This window comes from Gasterosteus aculeatus, chromosome 21, assembly GCF_964276395.1.
Source record: "Gasterosteus aculeatus chromosome 21, fGasAcu3.hap1.1, whole genome shotgun sequence".
NCBI lineage: Eukaryota > Metazoa > Chordata > Actinopteri > Perciformes > Gasterosteidae > Gasterosteus > Gasterosteus aculeatus.
Window position 1 is genome coordinate 13856763 of NC_135708.1, and position 16811 is coordinate 13873573.

Here is a 16811-nt window from a genome sequence, read left to right on the forward strand (position 1 = left end):
ACAATGTGCTGCTATCTTCGTAATGGCAGCACCTGTTCTTCGGGTGAAAGTTAATATTGATATCCTCCCTTGCGCCCGGGGGAGACTTCTGAAAACTCTTGACATTTCTTGTACTGTAGGACCCGTGTGATGTCTGATACAGAACATTTGCCTCAGGGCCGGTGGAGATGTTCGGCATGCAGTTTGACAATGTATCATCTCATAGAATAACAAGAACTGCAGTAGCCAAGAGGAAACTACTGGAGGATCTATTAAACACCGAAGATTAGACTATTTATTTTTAACTGCTTACTGACATTCAGGGTCAATGAGGAGCTGCAGCTTGTTGCAAACTAAATCTGACATTCTGACTGAAACGCTCAATATTAGGTTGATTAACTTGATTTGTTTTCAGTGGCAATAGAGGGAAGAAGGAACCTAATCACTAAATATGCATTATAATAACGACGGTGCAGTTTAAGAGGGAACTGTAGGCACGGCCCTTTAGTCATTAGCTGAGCCGCTACTACGCAGCTCTGATTTCTCATTTAGCTCTGCTCCAGCCATCAATAATTCAGCCCTCAAACAATCACGAGGAGGGAGGGAGGACGTAGGGAGGAGGCAGCAAGACAGCAGTGGGTGAGGTTAGTAGCGAGAAGGATAAGTGGACTTTTTGACTAGTACGGTCAGCTTTCCCACATGGCCGGGCAGCAGTTCACCGAAAGCCCCCCTCCCCCCACCACGCGCTAACGGCTCTAATGGAGTCACGGCTTGATTCATGTTTAATAATTGCTCTCGCTCTGAGTCGGAAACCACGGAGGGAACCATCTACATGTGAAGAGTCACTGTCATTGGCGCCGTCAACACGAGGCAGAAATTAACCAATTTAAAGCGCAACTTGAGTTCTTAACAGCTGCCACTTCTCCAACACAGAGACTCTGCATGCCGACGTACGCATTAAACCTCCATTTCCCTCATTTTCTGTTTGCTTCCATTGTTTCTATTGGCACATCGCTCGCTCTACAAACACACCACTCCCCTCTCCCCCCCATCTCCATGGCAGCAGAGAGGACATGCAGGAGCATATGGCTCATCATTTTCACTCTGCCTGCCGAGGCTGGGCTCTCCTGGGGGTGTCTACACCCCTCTCTCTCTCTCTCTCTCTCTCTCCTTTGTTCAGTTCACTTCGGCGGCTCGCGCCATCCACACGATCACCTTCCCCACCCCCTCAATATACGTGCCGAGAGGGCGAGCACACACATTGTAGATAGCACTGACCCTCCGTACTGCAGCGCTCCCACACCGCTCCGACTGAAGTGAGCCTCGAAGAGGAGGTCAGGAACAACGAGAAAGCGAACCCCTTAACACACTAACACACACACACACTAACACACACACACACACACACCCTTCATTTCTACAAGTACTTCAGCTTTTATGAATATCACCTCGGCTATGGACCGGTCGAAGGGGCGGAAAGCAACAAGAGAAATGGGCACAGCAACACGTGCACTCATGTGGTGTGTGTGTGACAGAGCTGCACATTGCTTGACCTGTGGGTTGAGCTTATGTTAGTAGAGCCCGTCACTCTCTCTCTTACACGCGCACACACACCCTCTATGAAAGGGTTAGTCTTCAGGCCCTCTGCGACACAGAACTTTTGAGTTCCACCAGCGACACTCTCCCTGCTCCACCCCCCCCCCCCCCCCCCTTGCCCTTTTTACTCGTTCCTCCTCGTCCCTCTTTCAGCGGAAGGCCCAACGCGAGCTCGCTGCCAAACTTGCGGATTCCGGCCAAACGCAACCAGGATCAAATGGCTTGAGAACCACAGGGACTCCCTCCAAATGTCACAGTTGTTTGAAGCTGGCGGAAAGCCTTCTGCACTTCGGCTGCCAACGCATCGGCAGGAAAAGGGGACCAGATGTGTTTATGTATTTGAATAAAAAGGAAAACATGCTGGCGTCTTACGCGCACATGACAAGACTGTGCAAAATCTGAATGGGAGAGCGGAGGAATCGGCGTCTGCTGCCTAACCCAGATTAATGCTCGCACAGAGGGGGGAGGCGAGTGGAGCAGTGCCGGGTAAAACACGTCTGGTTCTCGCAGTGGGCTGAAGAGAAAGGATACGATCCTTCAGGCTTAAGGCTCTTCGTTCAAAGAAGCGGTGGACAGGCCGGTTTCTCAAAAAAACACACACATGGAGGAGCTTTTAGTAGAAAAAAAGACCTAACCTGTTCGGCCCGGTCGTATCCCGTGTCCTGTTTCTCCGTCTTGACGAGAGGGTGTTTGCCCCCTTCGACCTTCACCTCCCCAGGCTCTAGCTTAGGTACCTTGTCCTTCACTCCAGTGTCGTCCTTGTCCAGTAGGTAGCGGAGCAGGGCGTTGTCCTTCTTTTTCGGGCTCAAGGGCTCCTGCTTGAGAGATAGCTCGGCCCCGGAAGCCGGACCCCCAGCGCCTTGGGTCGGGTCTTGGCCCAGCTCTTTACCCGTGGCCTCCGCAGTGAGTTTGGCCAGGTCTACTGGGGACGTACTGTTCTGGAGCAGTTGGTGGAGGATCTTGTGTTTGTCCTTGAGGGAGGTGGCGTGAGTGTTTACTCCGGCCAGCCCGCACCGGACCCCGGCCCCCGCCTGGTCCTTGCCCTCACCTCCAGCGCCGGGGGACAGGGGCATCTCCAGAGGCTCCGGCTTAGTGGTGAGCAGTTGCAGCAGCTTGGTGTGGCCCTTGTTGTCGTGAAGACGACTGTGAGAGTCATGGCCCTCGGGGGGCCCTTCCCGCTCCTCCTTGGGCTCGGCTAGGTTACTCTCCGTCTGGCCCGGACCGACCTCGGCGTGGGGTCTGAATGAGTCTCCTGTGACGCCGCCGGTACCGCCACCTCCTCCGAGTTTCGACATCAGATGAGGGTTGACCCCCGAACCTTGCGTGACCCCGACTGGGGAGCCGATCTTTCGGTCAGGAGACCCCAGTGCGTGTGCGTGAGGGGCCCCGTGCCCGTGTCCCACGCCGTGACACTCACTCAGGGCTTGCAGGGCTGACAAAGAACTGCTTGTGTAGCTGTTAGCGTGGGTGCTAGCCGCGCCGCTACCACATGCACCTCCGCCGCCTCCACCGCACATCCCCACCGGGGAGGGTGAGTGCATGCCTCCCGCCACACGAGGGCTGCCCGCCCCCCCTGGACTGCCTCGGTGCCTGGGAGACAGCATGGAGTTCTGTTGGGGCGGATGCGGCCCACCGGCCGGGCTGGGGCTCGCCCGGGAGGGGCTGTTCATCCTCCAGTTGGGGCCCTGCTGTGGAGGTTGCATGCCCCCGGTGTGGATGTGCGGTGGGGGACAGCCAAAACGGTAGCCCTGCATATGACCCCCCATGGCTGCCGGTTCTCTGGGACCAGCAGGGCCTTGAGGGGAAAAGGGCGTGCTGTTGCCACTGATGGAAGTGTCTTGGCCCTGGGGCCCTGAACCGGGCAAACTGCCCGGGGTCGGAGGAGTCATGGAGGGAGTGGAGGAATTCATCGGTTTGGGGGCCATCCCTGTGGCCTGACTGCCGGGACCCATGTCCTGGCCCATTCCACAGACCGTCTGCTCTCTACAGGTTTAAGACAGACACACAGATGAGATTAGTTTTCATACCAGGAATGTTCTGTAGACATTTTATCAAGATAAACATTAAATGGTTCCTTACTGGTGAATTCATTATTATAATTATTGTAATTGTTTACGTAATTATTTTGACCCACTAACCATCTACATACGACTATTAGAATGAAGTCACCGCCAAGCCATATCTATTTATGACACTTTTCCCCCAAGACCCACACCCCCTTTTGAGCACCAATATACACATTGGAGCTCACATCGCACAGAATACACAACGACATCCGGTCACGCTGCAGGGCGTCAAGAGGCTAAAACACGCAGCGAATTTCAAGCCGCACGTCCGACACAGGGAGGCGGGGCGCAGGTAGCTCGACATGGACATGCCTCTGGAGAATGTGCAGGGACATGTAGAGCTGGGGTTCGTTGGTGGCGGGCGAGCGCACAAGCTTGCTCTTGGTGTGGGCTGACACGATGGTTCCGTCCGAGAGGGAGAACCGGTAGATGGGGCTGAATGCCTGGCCGTGGCGGAGCACTGAGGACACACATGCGATGACATCAGAGGCGAGAAACATTTCTTCAAACTAAGACGCGAGCAGGTACGCTTGTGAACGGCGGAATAATAAAACACAGATTGAACGTTATCCATCAGTGTGGAATGAAGGGCGAGTGGCCTTACCTTCCTGCTGATGTCTCTTGGCGAAAGACATCTCCCCGTCGTTCTGTAGGTGGAACCTCTGGATGCAGCGCCTCACCAGATCCTCCCAGCCCGGCTTCATGGATGCCCGAAGCAGACTGGTATCCAGGGACGTTATCTTACCTAAAACACAGGGCACTGGATTGGAGAGGCCCGAGGCAGGCATGGACAGAAGGACTTTTATACACTCACACTGTTAGGGGGGAGGGGGGGGGGGGGTTCAGTCCCTCTCAAACATAAACATGTATGCTTATGCTCCTCGCTTGGCCCCTTTGCCACACAACCGCTCTGTGGTTTGATGTTGATGGGAGGAAGGTCGTAGGATTTACTCTGCAATTACATTTCAATTGCGACTTGTCTGTGCTAGTGCGGCACTGAAATTAACTGAAGAAAAAGTCCCGGCTAAAAAATGATTAGATCGTATTTGAACATGCATTTGTACGAACTGTACTCTGGTCATTTAGTGACAACAAGTAGGAGTCTTATTAGCCACACTTAATAATATCAGTTTAACATTTTTATCCGGGATCGGGCGTCCTCGTTGAACGGGCCAACAGACACAGACCTACGACAGTAACTTACTGTAATTCCTCACTCAAGACAAAATAATGTAGTAAGTATGTGCGTGTGTGTATGCCACACACACACACACACACACACACACACAAATGTTACGAGCACATCAAAGTCCAGGCGAGACAGACTAGCGTCTGTTCACTAGTGTTCAGACAGGTACGTTACCTCCCAGAGCGCAGACAGAGGGGCGGAGCCTGTTCGACTAAAGGCTTTTCCTAAGGGCATTTACCCTGGATATAATAATGAGGATATAACCAAAAGTGTAGTGTGAGGCGATTTATGAGCTGCTAACACGGGATGAGGTGAGGCAGAGAATGTGTAGAGGCACGAAGTACGTTTTTCTTTTTTTTTTGGAACGTAAGGGAAAGCTTTGGGGAAAAAAGTGCTCCACCAAATTGATATTGTCATTTTGATCAGCTTTTAGTGACAAAGCTGTTGGGTTTGCTGTGCATGTTCTCCGCTCTAGTAGTTTGTGACTGGCTGGAGCACCTTGCAGGTCTTGGCGCGTTGTGAAGCTCTCGTGTGTGGGATGCATGGGTCTCTCCTTCATCGGCACCCTGCGAGCCACGCAGATCAGGCACGACTGAAAGTCTGCAAGGAGGGAGGGAGGGAGAGAGGAAAAAAAAAGAAAAAAGGTTAGGGCGAATGTGTGGAGGAAAGATGACAGAGGATGGAACAATGATGGCAGGGTGGAGAAGGAGGGGATGGTAAAGAAGAGGAAGGGGGACGGTGGGGGGGGCGTAAATGATGGAAACAGAGACAGGGAAAGAAAATTAAATGCATGTTATTCCCAGGCAGCATAATTAATACAGTTATTAATGAGCACGGGGATCAGGGTTCTGCTCCTTTCATGAGGCGCAGCAGCTATCGCTGGCAAGGGAAATGATGAAGTGTGACCTTTGAAGATGTGTGTGCGCGTCTGCGGTTTCATGCGTCTCCTTCTGGTCTCACCTACGGTGCATCCCACACTGATGACACCTCCCCTGTACCAACATTAAAGATGCTATGCTCGATCATGGAAGTTGTCTCTAACACACACGCACACGTCCAGGACTGGGGTGACCCCAAAAAGAACTACCATCTAACTTTCCTGTGCCAGGAATAACCCCCCCCCCCCCACCCCTTCACCACCATCCCTGTGCATGTTTCTGCCATAGAAATGCATGCCAGAGACACACACACACACACACACACACAAATTCCTAATTTTGACTTGTAAACCGAACCTCTTGGGTGGTCGGGCCCTTGGATCTGTGAATCTCTCTGAATTCTCTTCATTTCTTTCTTTCTTTACCTCCCTCCCTCCCTCCCTCCTTCCGTCCTTCATTTCTTCCTTCCGGACTACGGCCTGGGCAAATTCCTGCAACTACTGATCCTGCCTCGCTGCTCTTACACACACGCACGCACGCACTTTCCCCTCGGCGTTGGGAAGTTACGGTTGATCATGAAAGCCACTGGGCAAAAGGAGGGTAGTTTGTTTCTTAGAGATCTGCGCATCAACGCTTCATTTGGCGCCAAACGTTTTGGGCGTAACAGATTGACTTGGGATGGATCAGAAAGTTCCAATTCTAAAAAGGTTAAGAGAACATGAAAACCGAGCCAGCTGAAAACGTTTCCCAGGAAAGGCGAGCAGATGTCCTGGACGGCGGCCGCTGCAGACGCAGCTTCTCGGCATCAGGCGCGCTCCGAATCGCACTTTGCATCGCGAATTGTGTGAAGGTTAATCAAAAGGCCGCCTCCACTACCGATGCAATAAAAGCTGCACCCTCTCCTTTGGAGACACTTGCCCTGGGTTTGAGAGGGATGTGCATGAATTATAGATGGGCTTTAATGACAGACGCCCGGGCTTCTCGTCTCCCTCGTGTCACTTAACTTTTCATGGGTGTAAGTTGAGTGGCACCAGGACTGCTCCTTTGTCGTTTGCTTATGCAGCTTAAAGACAAACTTTTGGCGGATTGTAAATGACCTCAGTACCACGTGAATGGCGGGCACTTGGATTCATATCGATTACTCGGTCCAATCAGCCTTCCTGCTTTTTTTGGGGTCACTCTTTTGCGTCGAGGGATCCCCTTAACTCCCTCTCCACTCTTGTTTCCCACACATTCTGCCACATTCTCGCTCCGTACCGTCTCCCTCCTCCTTGATGGACTTGGGCTCGGAAACGGCGAAGCACTGCATGGTCTCATATTTCTGCTGCTGAGGCTCGTGCAGCTCGTCCTGGTTGTCGCCGTGGGGGTTGACCAGCATCCGGCAGTTGAACGTGTGACTGTTCCTCCTCGGACCCTCGCTGGACCACGGGACGCCGTTCACTGCGGGGGAGCAAGAAGGGATGGGGTTTACAAATTGGCCGAACCCCCTGGAAATGGTACTTGATGGGTGTTCTTTTTTTTTTTTAACCGCAGTCAAAACTGAACAACAAAATCGGGAAGCAAGCGAGACACTTAATGAGAACAGAGCAGAGAAAAAAGTGCAGAAAGGAGAGAGACCGCGAGAGAGCGAGCAGTTGCTGGGTGGAGATCAGTCGTAATGAGCAGTTGGAACCCCGAGCACCGTGCCATCCATCCACGGCCGCCCGTCCCAGCCAGGCCTCCATACGCATGTCCTCTATAAAACAACATTGCCAATCTTTCTTCTCCTTTCAAACACTCACGTGGACGCGAGCGGACGCGAGCAAACGCGCGCGCACACACACACACACACACGCACACGCACACGCGCACGCACGCACACACAAGAAAGACAATGTGTGCGGTCAGGCACACAACTCATTTAACTCAAGCAAACTCCATCTGGTTTGTGATCTCATTCGGTGCATTGATAATCTCCCAGTATCTGGGACACGGCCCGCTGATCGTTTCCAGGGTACTCCGGTCTGTGCTGCTCTCCCACCCAGATGGCTGGGCACTCAGACCTCAATCCCAAGCACCAGGAGGGAAAGAGGGAGAAGGGACTTAGGGAGGGCTCCTGACGGGGGGGTGCACTGACATACATCTTAGGCAGAGGAAATGAAGAGCAAGGATCGGAGGTAGGCATGAAAGAAGAAAGAAGGAGGGAGGGAGGGAGAGAGAGCGAAAGAGAGGAGACGGGGAAAAGAACAGGCCGAAACCGGAGGAGAGAAGAAAAAGGTGCACGGAAATAAATGGCCTGCTTTCATGAGATGAGCAATGTTAGCGTAAAGACAATGCTTCTCAGAGAGGCTACGAAACAGGGAAGAGGGGGTAGGGGACTTAGTGCGGGCGAGACTAACACACAAAGTGAAGCAAAGGGGCTGGAAGGGCATGAGATGAGATATGGGAAGGGGGGATGCTGCTGACAGGGGAGAGAAGCCAAAAAAAGAAGTTAATTAGCTGAAAAGGGGGAGGCAGGGAAAGAGGAGCGGGAGCAAGTGTCTGGGCATCAGCAAAAGAGAAAATGAAGTACCTATAGGTGACATGCGTCGGCCCTGCGTGCGAAGCTTACGTAACACTTTGTATTAGTCACGTTATTCTCTCTGTAGCAGTTTAACAGTAAAACACTTTTAGAAAGGCGACGCCGCTAGAAGACGGAGAGATGAGGCCAGGCTGTAAGCACAGGTGCGAGTGATGCAACATAGATGGCATACGGCATCTTAGAGAGAGCGAGACAGAGAGAGAAAAATGTGGAACACAGGTGACACAAACTAACAGTTAAAAACAGAGGTGAGACAGGGAGCAAAGCCAAGGCTGGCAGGGGGAGGATGCTGGTGGCTAACCGAGGGATTTGGGCAGCAGGTTCTTGATGAACTCGGCGTGATCCCCGACGTGCAGCACGCTGTAGACACTGGTGTTCATTAGCTCCTCCTGGTTGTAGCGCAGGTACTGGGTCACATTTTCAGACACAAAGACGATGTTGCCCTCCATGTTCACCACAAAGAAGAAGCCGTCCAGGGCCTGGAGGGAGACAGAGGGGGAGAGAAAAGCAAGGGGAGAAGTTCAAAAGTGGGCAGGTGTGCTTATTGAATTTTCTGCACTGGCGCGGATCAAATCTCTGACAGCAAAGTTGAAGCAAGAGTAGGAGAGTAAAACTGTGTCTGACAACCTTTATTTCCCACTAATACCGGCTGATAGCTAGCTGCCGTAGCACTGAGCAGGTTCTTAGGAGTTATCCTACCGTAAGCGTTTCTCCACTGTATGTTGTATGTTGGGATAACTTTACTGTTCTAGTTTGGAACCCTCACCACCAACACTACGAGCTAAATTTGGGTTTACGTAGGATTTCCAGGGCTTTGCACATTCCAGATATGAAAGCAGAGATGTTCTGCGGGCTTCCATTGTATGTGTACCTGAGGCTGGTCAAAAGAAACCGGTTCTAAAAATGGAAAGAAAACCTTTCAAGGAACTGTTTTGATAATTCCTATCAAGTTGTGTAAATAAGCAGCACACCTACGCCGTGTTTAAAAAGGGAGCCAATTGGTGCACTGTGTGCCGGGTACATCAATCACTGCAGCAGATGCTCAACATCAGTGTGTCTGATGGAAAGCAGGGTAGAAGCATGTGCCTGCAGAGGTTGGAGGAGGAGCATTTAATTGAGTGAATATAGCCCCAGGTTGGCCATTACCCACAAGATGGTGTCAATTAGGCCATCAAATCAACCCGGAACCCTTAAAAGGGGAATTTCGGTAGTTGTAAAGCTGTAAAATCGAGTGGGGAGATAAGAGGACTAAGATGACTGCGCCTCTTTACCTACACACCGCACATTTTACTTTACATGTGTATGTTTTCCTTTTAGTGCATCAACTTTAAAAAGACACCAAACTTTTTCATATATTGCACATTGCCAGTTGTATATTCAGTCGCCCTAAAAATAAAACGGATACCCGTGTGCATCTATAGGCGCTGCGTAACACACCTGCAACACACCAGCGGGGTGCAGTCATATATCCCATGTCAGCCACTATCGCTTTGGAACATAAGGTTTCCACGGGCTGCATTAACACTGAAAATACAGGAGAGCTCATCCATCACTGCGGAGTGGTTCCAAAAAGAAACATGGCGAAGTCGACCCCCCCCCATGTGTGAAGAAAGTGCACGTACTGGACAAGCGGGGAGCAAACACTCTCTGGTGCCAACTGGCTCTCTTGAATAATGCCGCTGGCCGATACTTTCATTTACATTGCCCCGGTTAACATGGCGGGTGCTAAAGCTGATACAAATGAATACCCAGTAAACAAATACAGGACGCGGCACCATACTTAGCGGGCTCCTGATATATGATGCTACACTGCCTAACCGCCCACTGCAATGTACAGTGGATGGGAAGTTGTTGTGCTGTTGAGAATAGGGTCGGGTCTACTCCCCTGTCCTCCACATGTTATTGTTATTTATGATACGATGCTCTGCAAACAGGATCTCTCTTCACATAAATCCCTGCTAACCATGCTGTATTTTCCTCATGACAAAGCACAACTGTCTCGTTAAAAAAAATTCCAAACAGGCCTCTCGTGGAGCTCGGTTGAGCGTAGCATTTGTTTTCAGTATATACAGAAATGTGTATTTTGCACTGAATATATCTAAAACTGTCAAGTACCTAAATATTAAATCAAATATCTGGTATTTACTTATTGTTGAATTAGCCACTTTTAGTAAGTATTTTCAATACGGGGGCTTCTTACTTTGAACTGGTGTTTATGAATCATGGGTATTATACGGCCCTAGTGCACCACACGACAGCGACCATATGGGGCGGTCCACCAGGAATGCAAAGTAGATGCCACAGCAGTCACGTGACGAAACACGACTTGCTCCCAGAGGGTTGAAACGAGATCGCGATAACGCCTTTTCTTTTTCTCCATTTTCCTGCACTTGCAGACAAGGGTCATCGGGCCGGCTGCGCGCGCCTCCGCGTGCATTTCCCGTCGACAGCAAATATCCTCGCAGCGTCCCGTAATGAGCCTGGGCTTGGCGGACGTGGGGCCGCGGCCAGAGCGGAGCGGGTGTGAATGGCCGATTGCTGCGTTTCGGGGGCCGCCGACAGATGGGAAAAGCATGCGGGCTGCACTCGGCTATATTTAGCCCCCCGAGTTAGTATGTCGATTCAGTGACGCTGGACCAGGAGAGCTATAAATATTCCATGACAGGACAGATCCAGAGGCGAGCAAAGAGAAGACGGTAGAGCGAGAGAGAAAAGAGAACCGAACAAGTGAAGAGAGAGGGCGGGGGACGGAAAGGGAGGGGGCGAGTGAGAAGGGAGGCTCAATGAACCGATTCATTCGCTAGGCTGTTGCTTTCTCTCCCATTATACGTAAGCACTTCAGTGGCCCTCCGCGGGACAACGAGGCCATTGCTATGCCAGGTGATTTACAGCCAATCCAGGGGCAGATGCAAGATGCTGGCAGCATTTATGCCGCACAGCTACGCACAAACACACACGATTCATTTGGGGCTGTTCTTTACGGGTAGAACTGTCCATTGTGCGTTGAGCTCTGTTGAAAGAGGAGAGCATCGCGTCGGTTGTCGATGTGACAGTGTGAATACTCCAGATTACCCACCTCCAGCATCATTGGTCCCAAGGCATCTTTGTCAATCACACTCTGGCCTGTCGACGAGACGTCAGCCTTCTGCACCTCCTCCTCGTTCGCCGCTGCCGCCTTTTCTGCTGGCGGGAAAGTCAACGACAAAAAAAAAAAAAAGGTTAGAGGCGAAGGGAAACAAAAGACGGATTCAACTTTGTTGTTATGAATTTGACATGCACCAATACAAGGGGACGTCATTGTGTTATGGGGTGAAAAACCACAGCACAAATAGGAACCCAAAACACACTGGAGTCAAAAACGAGAGAACATCTTTTTATTTGCTTTGCTCCGACAAATCGACCCACATCCTCTAAAGAGGTCACTTGTTGACAAGATTGAACCGCTGTGTCTTTTTCCGCTACAGAGCAAAGACATTTTGTCCCATTACCACGGCTTGAACCCAAGCAGGGAGCAGCGAGCGGAGTGAAAGGTTGTTGTAAAGGACTGTGTCAGAGCACGCCGCTGCCACGCTGGTGGCAGCGACGGGATGGATTGCATTCAGGTCCCGGGAAAAAGAAGGAGAAAAAAAAGCTATTATGGAGACACTGACGGTGGGTAAACACTCAGGCTCCTAATAGAGCAGCAAGTTGGTACTGTGTGTTTGAGCGGCAAAGGCTAACCCAAGAGATGATAGCAAAACCTTTTATTAAGCGACTGAATAGTACCATTATTTACTTTGAAGATACACGGACAATAAACTTCTAGACAAAACAGTGGTTAAATATTTAAGCTGGTCTGACATTTGTTACAGCAGAGATTTAAGGTTGTGATTCCAGAGCGTCGAAAAGTATAAGGCCTTGTGAGTCTTCATTTCGAACAAGGCAGGAAGGCACTTGAGCATCGATACTCCTTAGCCACGGACTTATTGCATGTACGCACTTATGATCCAGAATATTACCAAAACTGAACCAGGTCCACTTACTTCAGATGTTTCAACAAATCAACACGGTTTGTCGCGCTGCAGGCTCAAAAAGGAGCTGCCATAAACCTTTTAATGTAATTATTGTGATGGGTTTTACTTAAACAATTAAAATCAGAGTGTCCTGTGAGCTCCAGTACCTGCACTGTGGCGTGGTGCGTTTGTCCATGTGAGTGATTGGGTTAATAACCATGCAGAGAAGCCTTATGTTCAGAGCGTAGGCTGCCCTACTTTAGGAGATGATGCTGATGATGATGAGAGGCGGAATATGAGTGGGCCGTTGGGGTGGGTGGGGGGGGGGGGGACATATTTAACTGTCGCACCATGCCAAGACGAGGGCTGACCATATGGTGAGAGAATGTTGTGGTGAAAAGCAAACAAAATCATGTCCTCCTTTCCTTTTCCCGCCTGTGTGTGTGTGTTTATGTGCATTTGTATGAGCAAACACTGACACAAATGAAATGCAGGCCCCCCCCCACTGCGGGCTCACGTAACACCGCCCGGACCCCACATTCATCTCTTTCAGCATTAATGACGTGCGCATCAGCAGGACCTCTTCAGGCCCAGCAGGGCCCAGTACACCAGCACAGCTGCCCCGGGTGCAAACCCATCACTCAACGTCAGCGATGCCCTCACCGGCTCTCCGGCCATTGTCTTATCTCTTTTATGTAGTTATTTTTACCTTTTCTAGCACATATAATGAACATAACTACGGCTCAGCTACTGTAAACAGTGTGAGCCGGTGGCCTGAGAGCGCTGTTGGCACGAGCGAGCAGATGAGGGTGTAAAGGAAGTTGTAAAGTTGCGGTGCCCTTATTTTATAAGCTCTATAAAAGATATCATAACATAATGTCTAGCAAGAAAGCAAAAAAGTGAAACATGTGTGCCCAGCACAGGACTCCGCCCTAATTTCAGTGAGGGAAACCACGTGGGGGCAGCATGGGGGGGGGAACAAACGGGGATGCATTAACAGCTTCCAGGAGGAGGCCACGCTCTCGAGAGGCGGCCGCGGCAGCATCGCACGCCTCTGCAGGGCTGTGACACCCATCAGTGAGAATTATTAAATCCCATTTGTGCAATTTCATACATTCAGTACCGCCGCCCTAAACTGAGAATATCTTTCACACAGTAACGATGCTCATAACGAGCCTAGAGAAAGAGAGATGCAGCACGAACAGATGGAAACCAAGAGGGCACATGGCGTCGGTGAAGTGAAGCGACAGGGACTGGAGCATTAAGACTTCGTACATGAGTTTTCTGCGCCTCCCTGACTCAACAGCGCCCCTCCTGATATATGAAGCCTGCGAGACGAGGCGAAGCGCCCCGCCCCCCCCACACCCCCTGCGTTACCTGTGGGAATGTGTGTTGGCGGAGCGGAGAAGCAGGGAGCGTTTAGGCCTTTCCTCAGAGACTGCTGTAAAAACGCAGTCATGCCTTCACACACAACCCGGGGATGCTACTCGAGCACGGTGTACAAACTGTCTTTAAACGCGAGTGTGAGGAAAGGAAAGAAAAGGTGGGGGCAGTATGAAATAAGACAGTAGAGTGGGGGAGGGGGCGGTCAGACGGCAGCCGGAGTTAATAAGCGATTTTTTGCATCACATTGCTCACCATTACATAACGCTCCGGGCTCTGTGAGTCACATAAAACAAGTTGACATCATGAGTCCCTCGGATTCATGTGAACCTCGAGTGGGCCACGCTTTGTCTACCCGGGCACTTTTTTCCCCGGTATGCTTTAACAACTGTGTAATATCGGCCTTAATGCCCACATAAAGGGCTATAACCTTTTTGCTAGCTTTGGACCTTTGGGAAGGAATCAAATGAATAATAAAAGAAAGGAATCGCATTGATGTTGGTCTGTTGAAAAAAAGTAAAAACACAGACCTCGACTAATTGCACCAAAAAAAATAATAATATGAGAAACCGGCAAGTACTACTGCAGGTGCTGATCCATTCGCCTGATGTTCTGGCTCGCAGTAGAAGTGGGAGAGACCTGCAACAGAGCACTGGAGGGAACATTTGCTCTTTAATAACAAAATCAACTGTTGAGCGTGGAGCGGATCCCAAACCACAATGTTAATGCCATCAGGGCTGAAGCTTCTGCCAAGACGGTGCCACCTGCGGCCCTCGTGGCTCTATTCAGAGCCGCAAAAGCCGCTACCGCATCCTAAGCATCTTAATTCATATGGTAGCACCTCATAGTAGCTTCATTTCAAACCAGAATCAGATAACCTTGCAGGCACTTGCCCAACAATGATGGAATTCCTTTCACGTTTGTCCTGTTTTAAATCTCCGTGGATTATTTTACATCTAGAGACACAGATAAACACATCCAAAAAAAAGGCATTCAGCGTTTTTACCTTGCTCCTTTATTTGTCTGATCTGCTTCACAGTTTCCTTCAGGATTGCACATTTGTCGGGCTTGACGTTGAAGTTGTCGATGTCGTTGAAGTTGGCAAAGATCAGCTCGGCGAGCTCCTCGATGTATTTGTTCTCGTGCTCGCGGTTGCGCTTCTCGTTGCTCCGCTTTGGACTACGGAGACAAAAGGGGAAGACCGGGGTGAGAAGGAGCAGAAAGGGGGGACTCGACTGCAGCGGGAGGGATGAAAAGCAATTTGTGTGAACGGCTACGGTCAATTCCAGCACAATGACAGACAGACAGGGCTGCAAGAAAGCACCGAAAAGAGATCTATAAAAGTACACCAGGGATGAGTGTCCGCACGCACACCTCTCGATATGACTGAAGAGCCCTCTTTTTTTACCAGCTGCCAAGTGCCAGCTGCACATCTACATCTACTACAGGCCTTGGTATGGAGGAGTCAGAAGGCAGGGGTCAATTATTCTCCATATGGCTTGAAGTGTATCTCCAGGCCTCTTCATTGTGTCAAGCTGGAGCACAACATCAATAAAAGGGAGCCCCCCCCCCCATCCTTTAATGGCCGTCTGTAGGTATATTATGCAGATTTATTGTACGGACTGTAACACTGCTCCGGGGTTAGCTGTCACAGTCTCACACAGCCATTCTTGGCATCTACTAGAATGAGAGTATAAAATACTTAAATGGCCGGAGCTTCATTGTAATTCTCACATTTTGTAGAGGTTTTTAGGTAATTTAGGTAAGAACGCATAGCCTAAAAAAGAAATTCCCTCGTGCTGTGTCAATTAAATAGAGTACAAATGTCTCGATTGGCTCGAAGCACAAGACTCACCTGGGTCCCAGAAGTTCGGCAGAACATTCTTTGCGTTTCCGTGACTCTGCCCTGGCAGGGTCAGATGGGTTTTCACCGACTCCACTCATCCTCAATGCATATCAGCGTCTGGAAATAACAAAAACACATCTATTCAAACACTGATAGAATATGTGATTGATTGACTGCAAACTCCAAAAAAAAAGGCAGAATTTGGTGGAAAACCACTTGAGTGTTAACATGTGTGCATGCAGACATGTGTATATCTGCATACAACACACACACACACACACACACACAGTACAATCTAGCGCTCGGGGCACAGGTTGATCCACTCCTGGAGAAATGAGTGAAAATGGAGTGGAGAAAGAGATTCAATCATTTCTCTCTGATGGTGGAGCTCTCCCCAGAGAGGCTGAAATGAGAACACGGCGCTTTGCCCACAGCACCAGGCTGCACGCTCAGCCGTGTATCGGGAACACGTTACACGGCATCAGGCGAAGCCTGCAGTCAGAGCACAGTGGCTTCATGATCGCAACACGATTTCCCCCCCGTACGGAGCTTACCTTAAAAAAAAAGAAAAGAAAAAAAAAAACTAAACGTGACAATAACGTCTGGTCAGCTTCTGTCGGGAATCAGGCCACAGAGCACCGGATCTTTAGAACGGATTCGATGTGGCGCGACCGATCTAAAGTGACAAGGCGGTGGAGGGCTTAGCGAGCAATTTACCGGCGTGTTCCTAATCTAAATCAAATGTAGAGATATTCACAAGGACTCGGGAGCCTTTGGAGACTCGCCCTACTGTGGAGGTTAAGCATCCGCACCAACCTATATTTCCTTTGGTCCCTCTTACTACGCGAGCCGGCGCGGGCCGAACTTCATGCTACTTAATGAAAGACGATCAATTATTGATCAAAGTAATGTCTTATTAATTGCCAACCACGGTCTGCACCAAAATCTGGTGGTAGCTGATGAACTCCGATTCCGATGTATGATCCGCAGCCATTTCGATTTAATAGGATATAACTATAGACAGAAAACAAGAGTAAGAGAAAGATAAAGTGCCCCCGCCGCCCGCCTACCCTCGGCACAACGCACAAGGTTGGACTGGGCCGTGTTGTCATACACTCTCGGCCACTCAAACCATGGAAACGGGTGACAAACAGCGCTTGCTGCTCAGCCATTACATAATGCATAACAGAGTACAGCAGAGTGTAGAGCGGGGAGGAATAGCGTAGCTTAGCAGAAGCAGGCTGTAAAAAAAAAAAAAAAAAGGGAGCCAGTGACCATGCAAACTTGAGTGTGGCTTCCTCCTGGCCTTGAGTGACCTACTT

The 16811-nt window shown here is 50.2% G+C and overlaps 1 protein-coding gene across 1 annotated transcript in view; it reads right to left on the bottom strand.

The window, feature by feature from the left end:
- The window catches only part of ncoa2 (nuclear receptor coactivator 2), a 43829-nt gene that overhangs the window by 10756 nt on the left and 16262 nt on the right, over window positions 1-16811 (bottom strand). The window contains 9 exon segments of the mRNA XM_040166911.2: window positions 2211-3558; window positions 3954-4101; window positions 4246-4386; window positions 5329-5430; window positions 6966-7148; window positions 8570-8747; window positions 11345-11451; window positions 14650-14822; window positions 15499-15606. Coding sequence (XP_040022845.2) covers window positions 2211-3558; window positions 3954-4101; window positions 4246-4386; window positions 5329-5430; window positions 6966-7148; window positions 8570-8747; window positions 11345-11451; window positions 14650-14822; window positions 15499-15587 — 2469 coding nt within the window. The 5' untranslated portion in view covers window positions 15588-15606.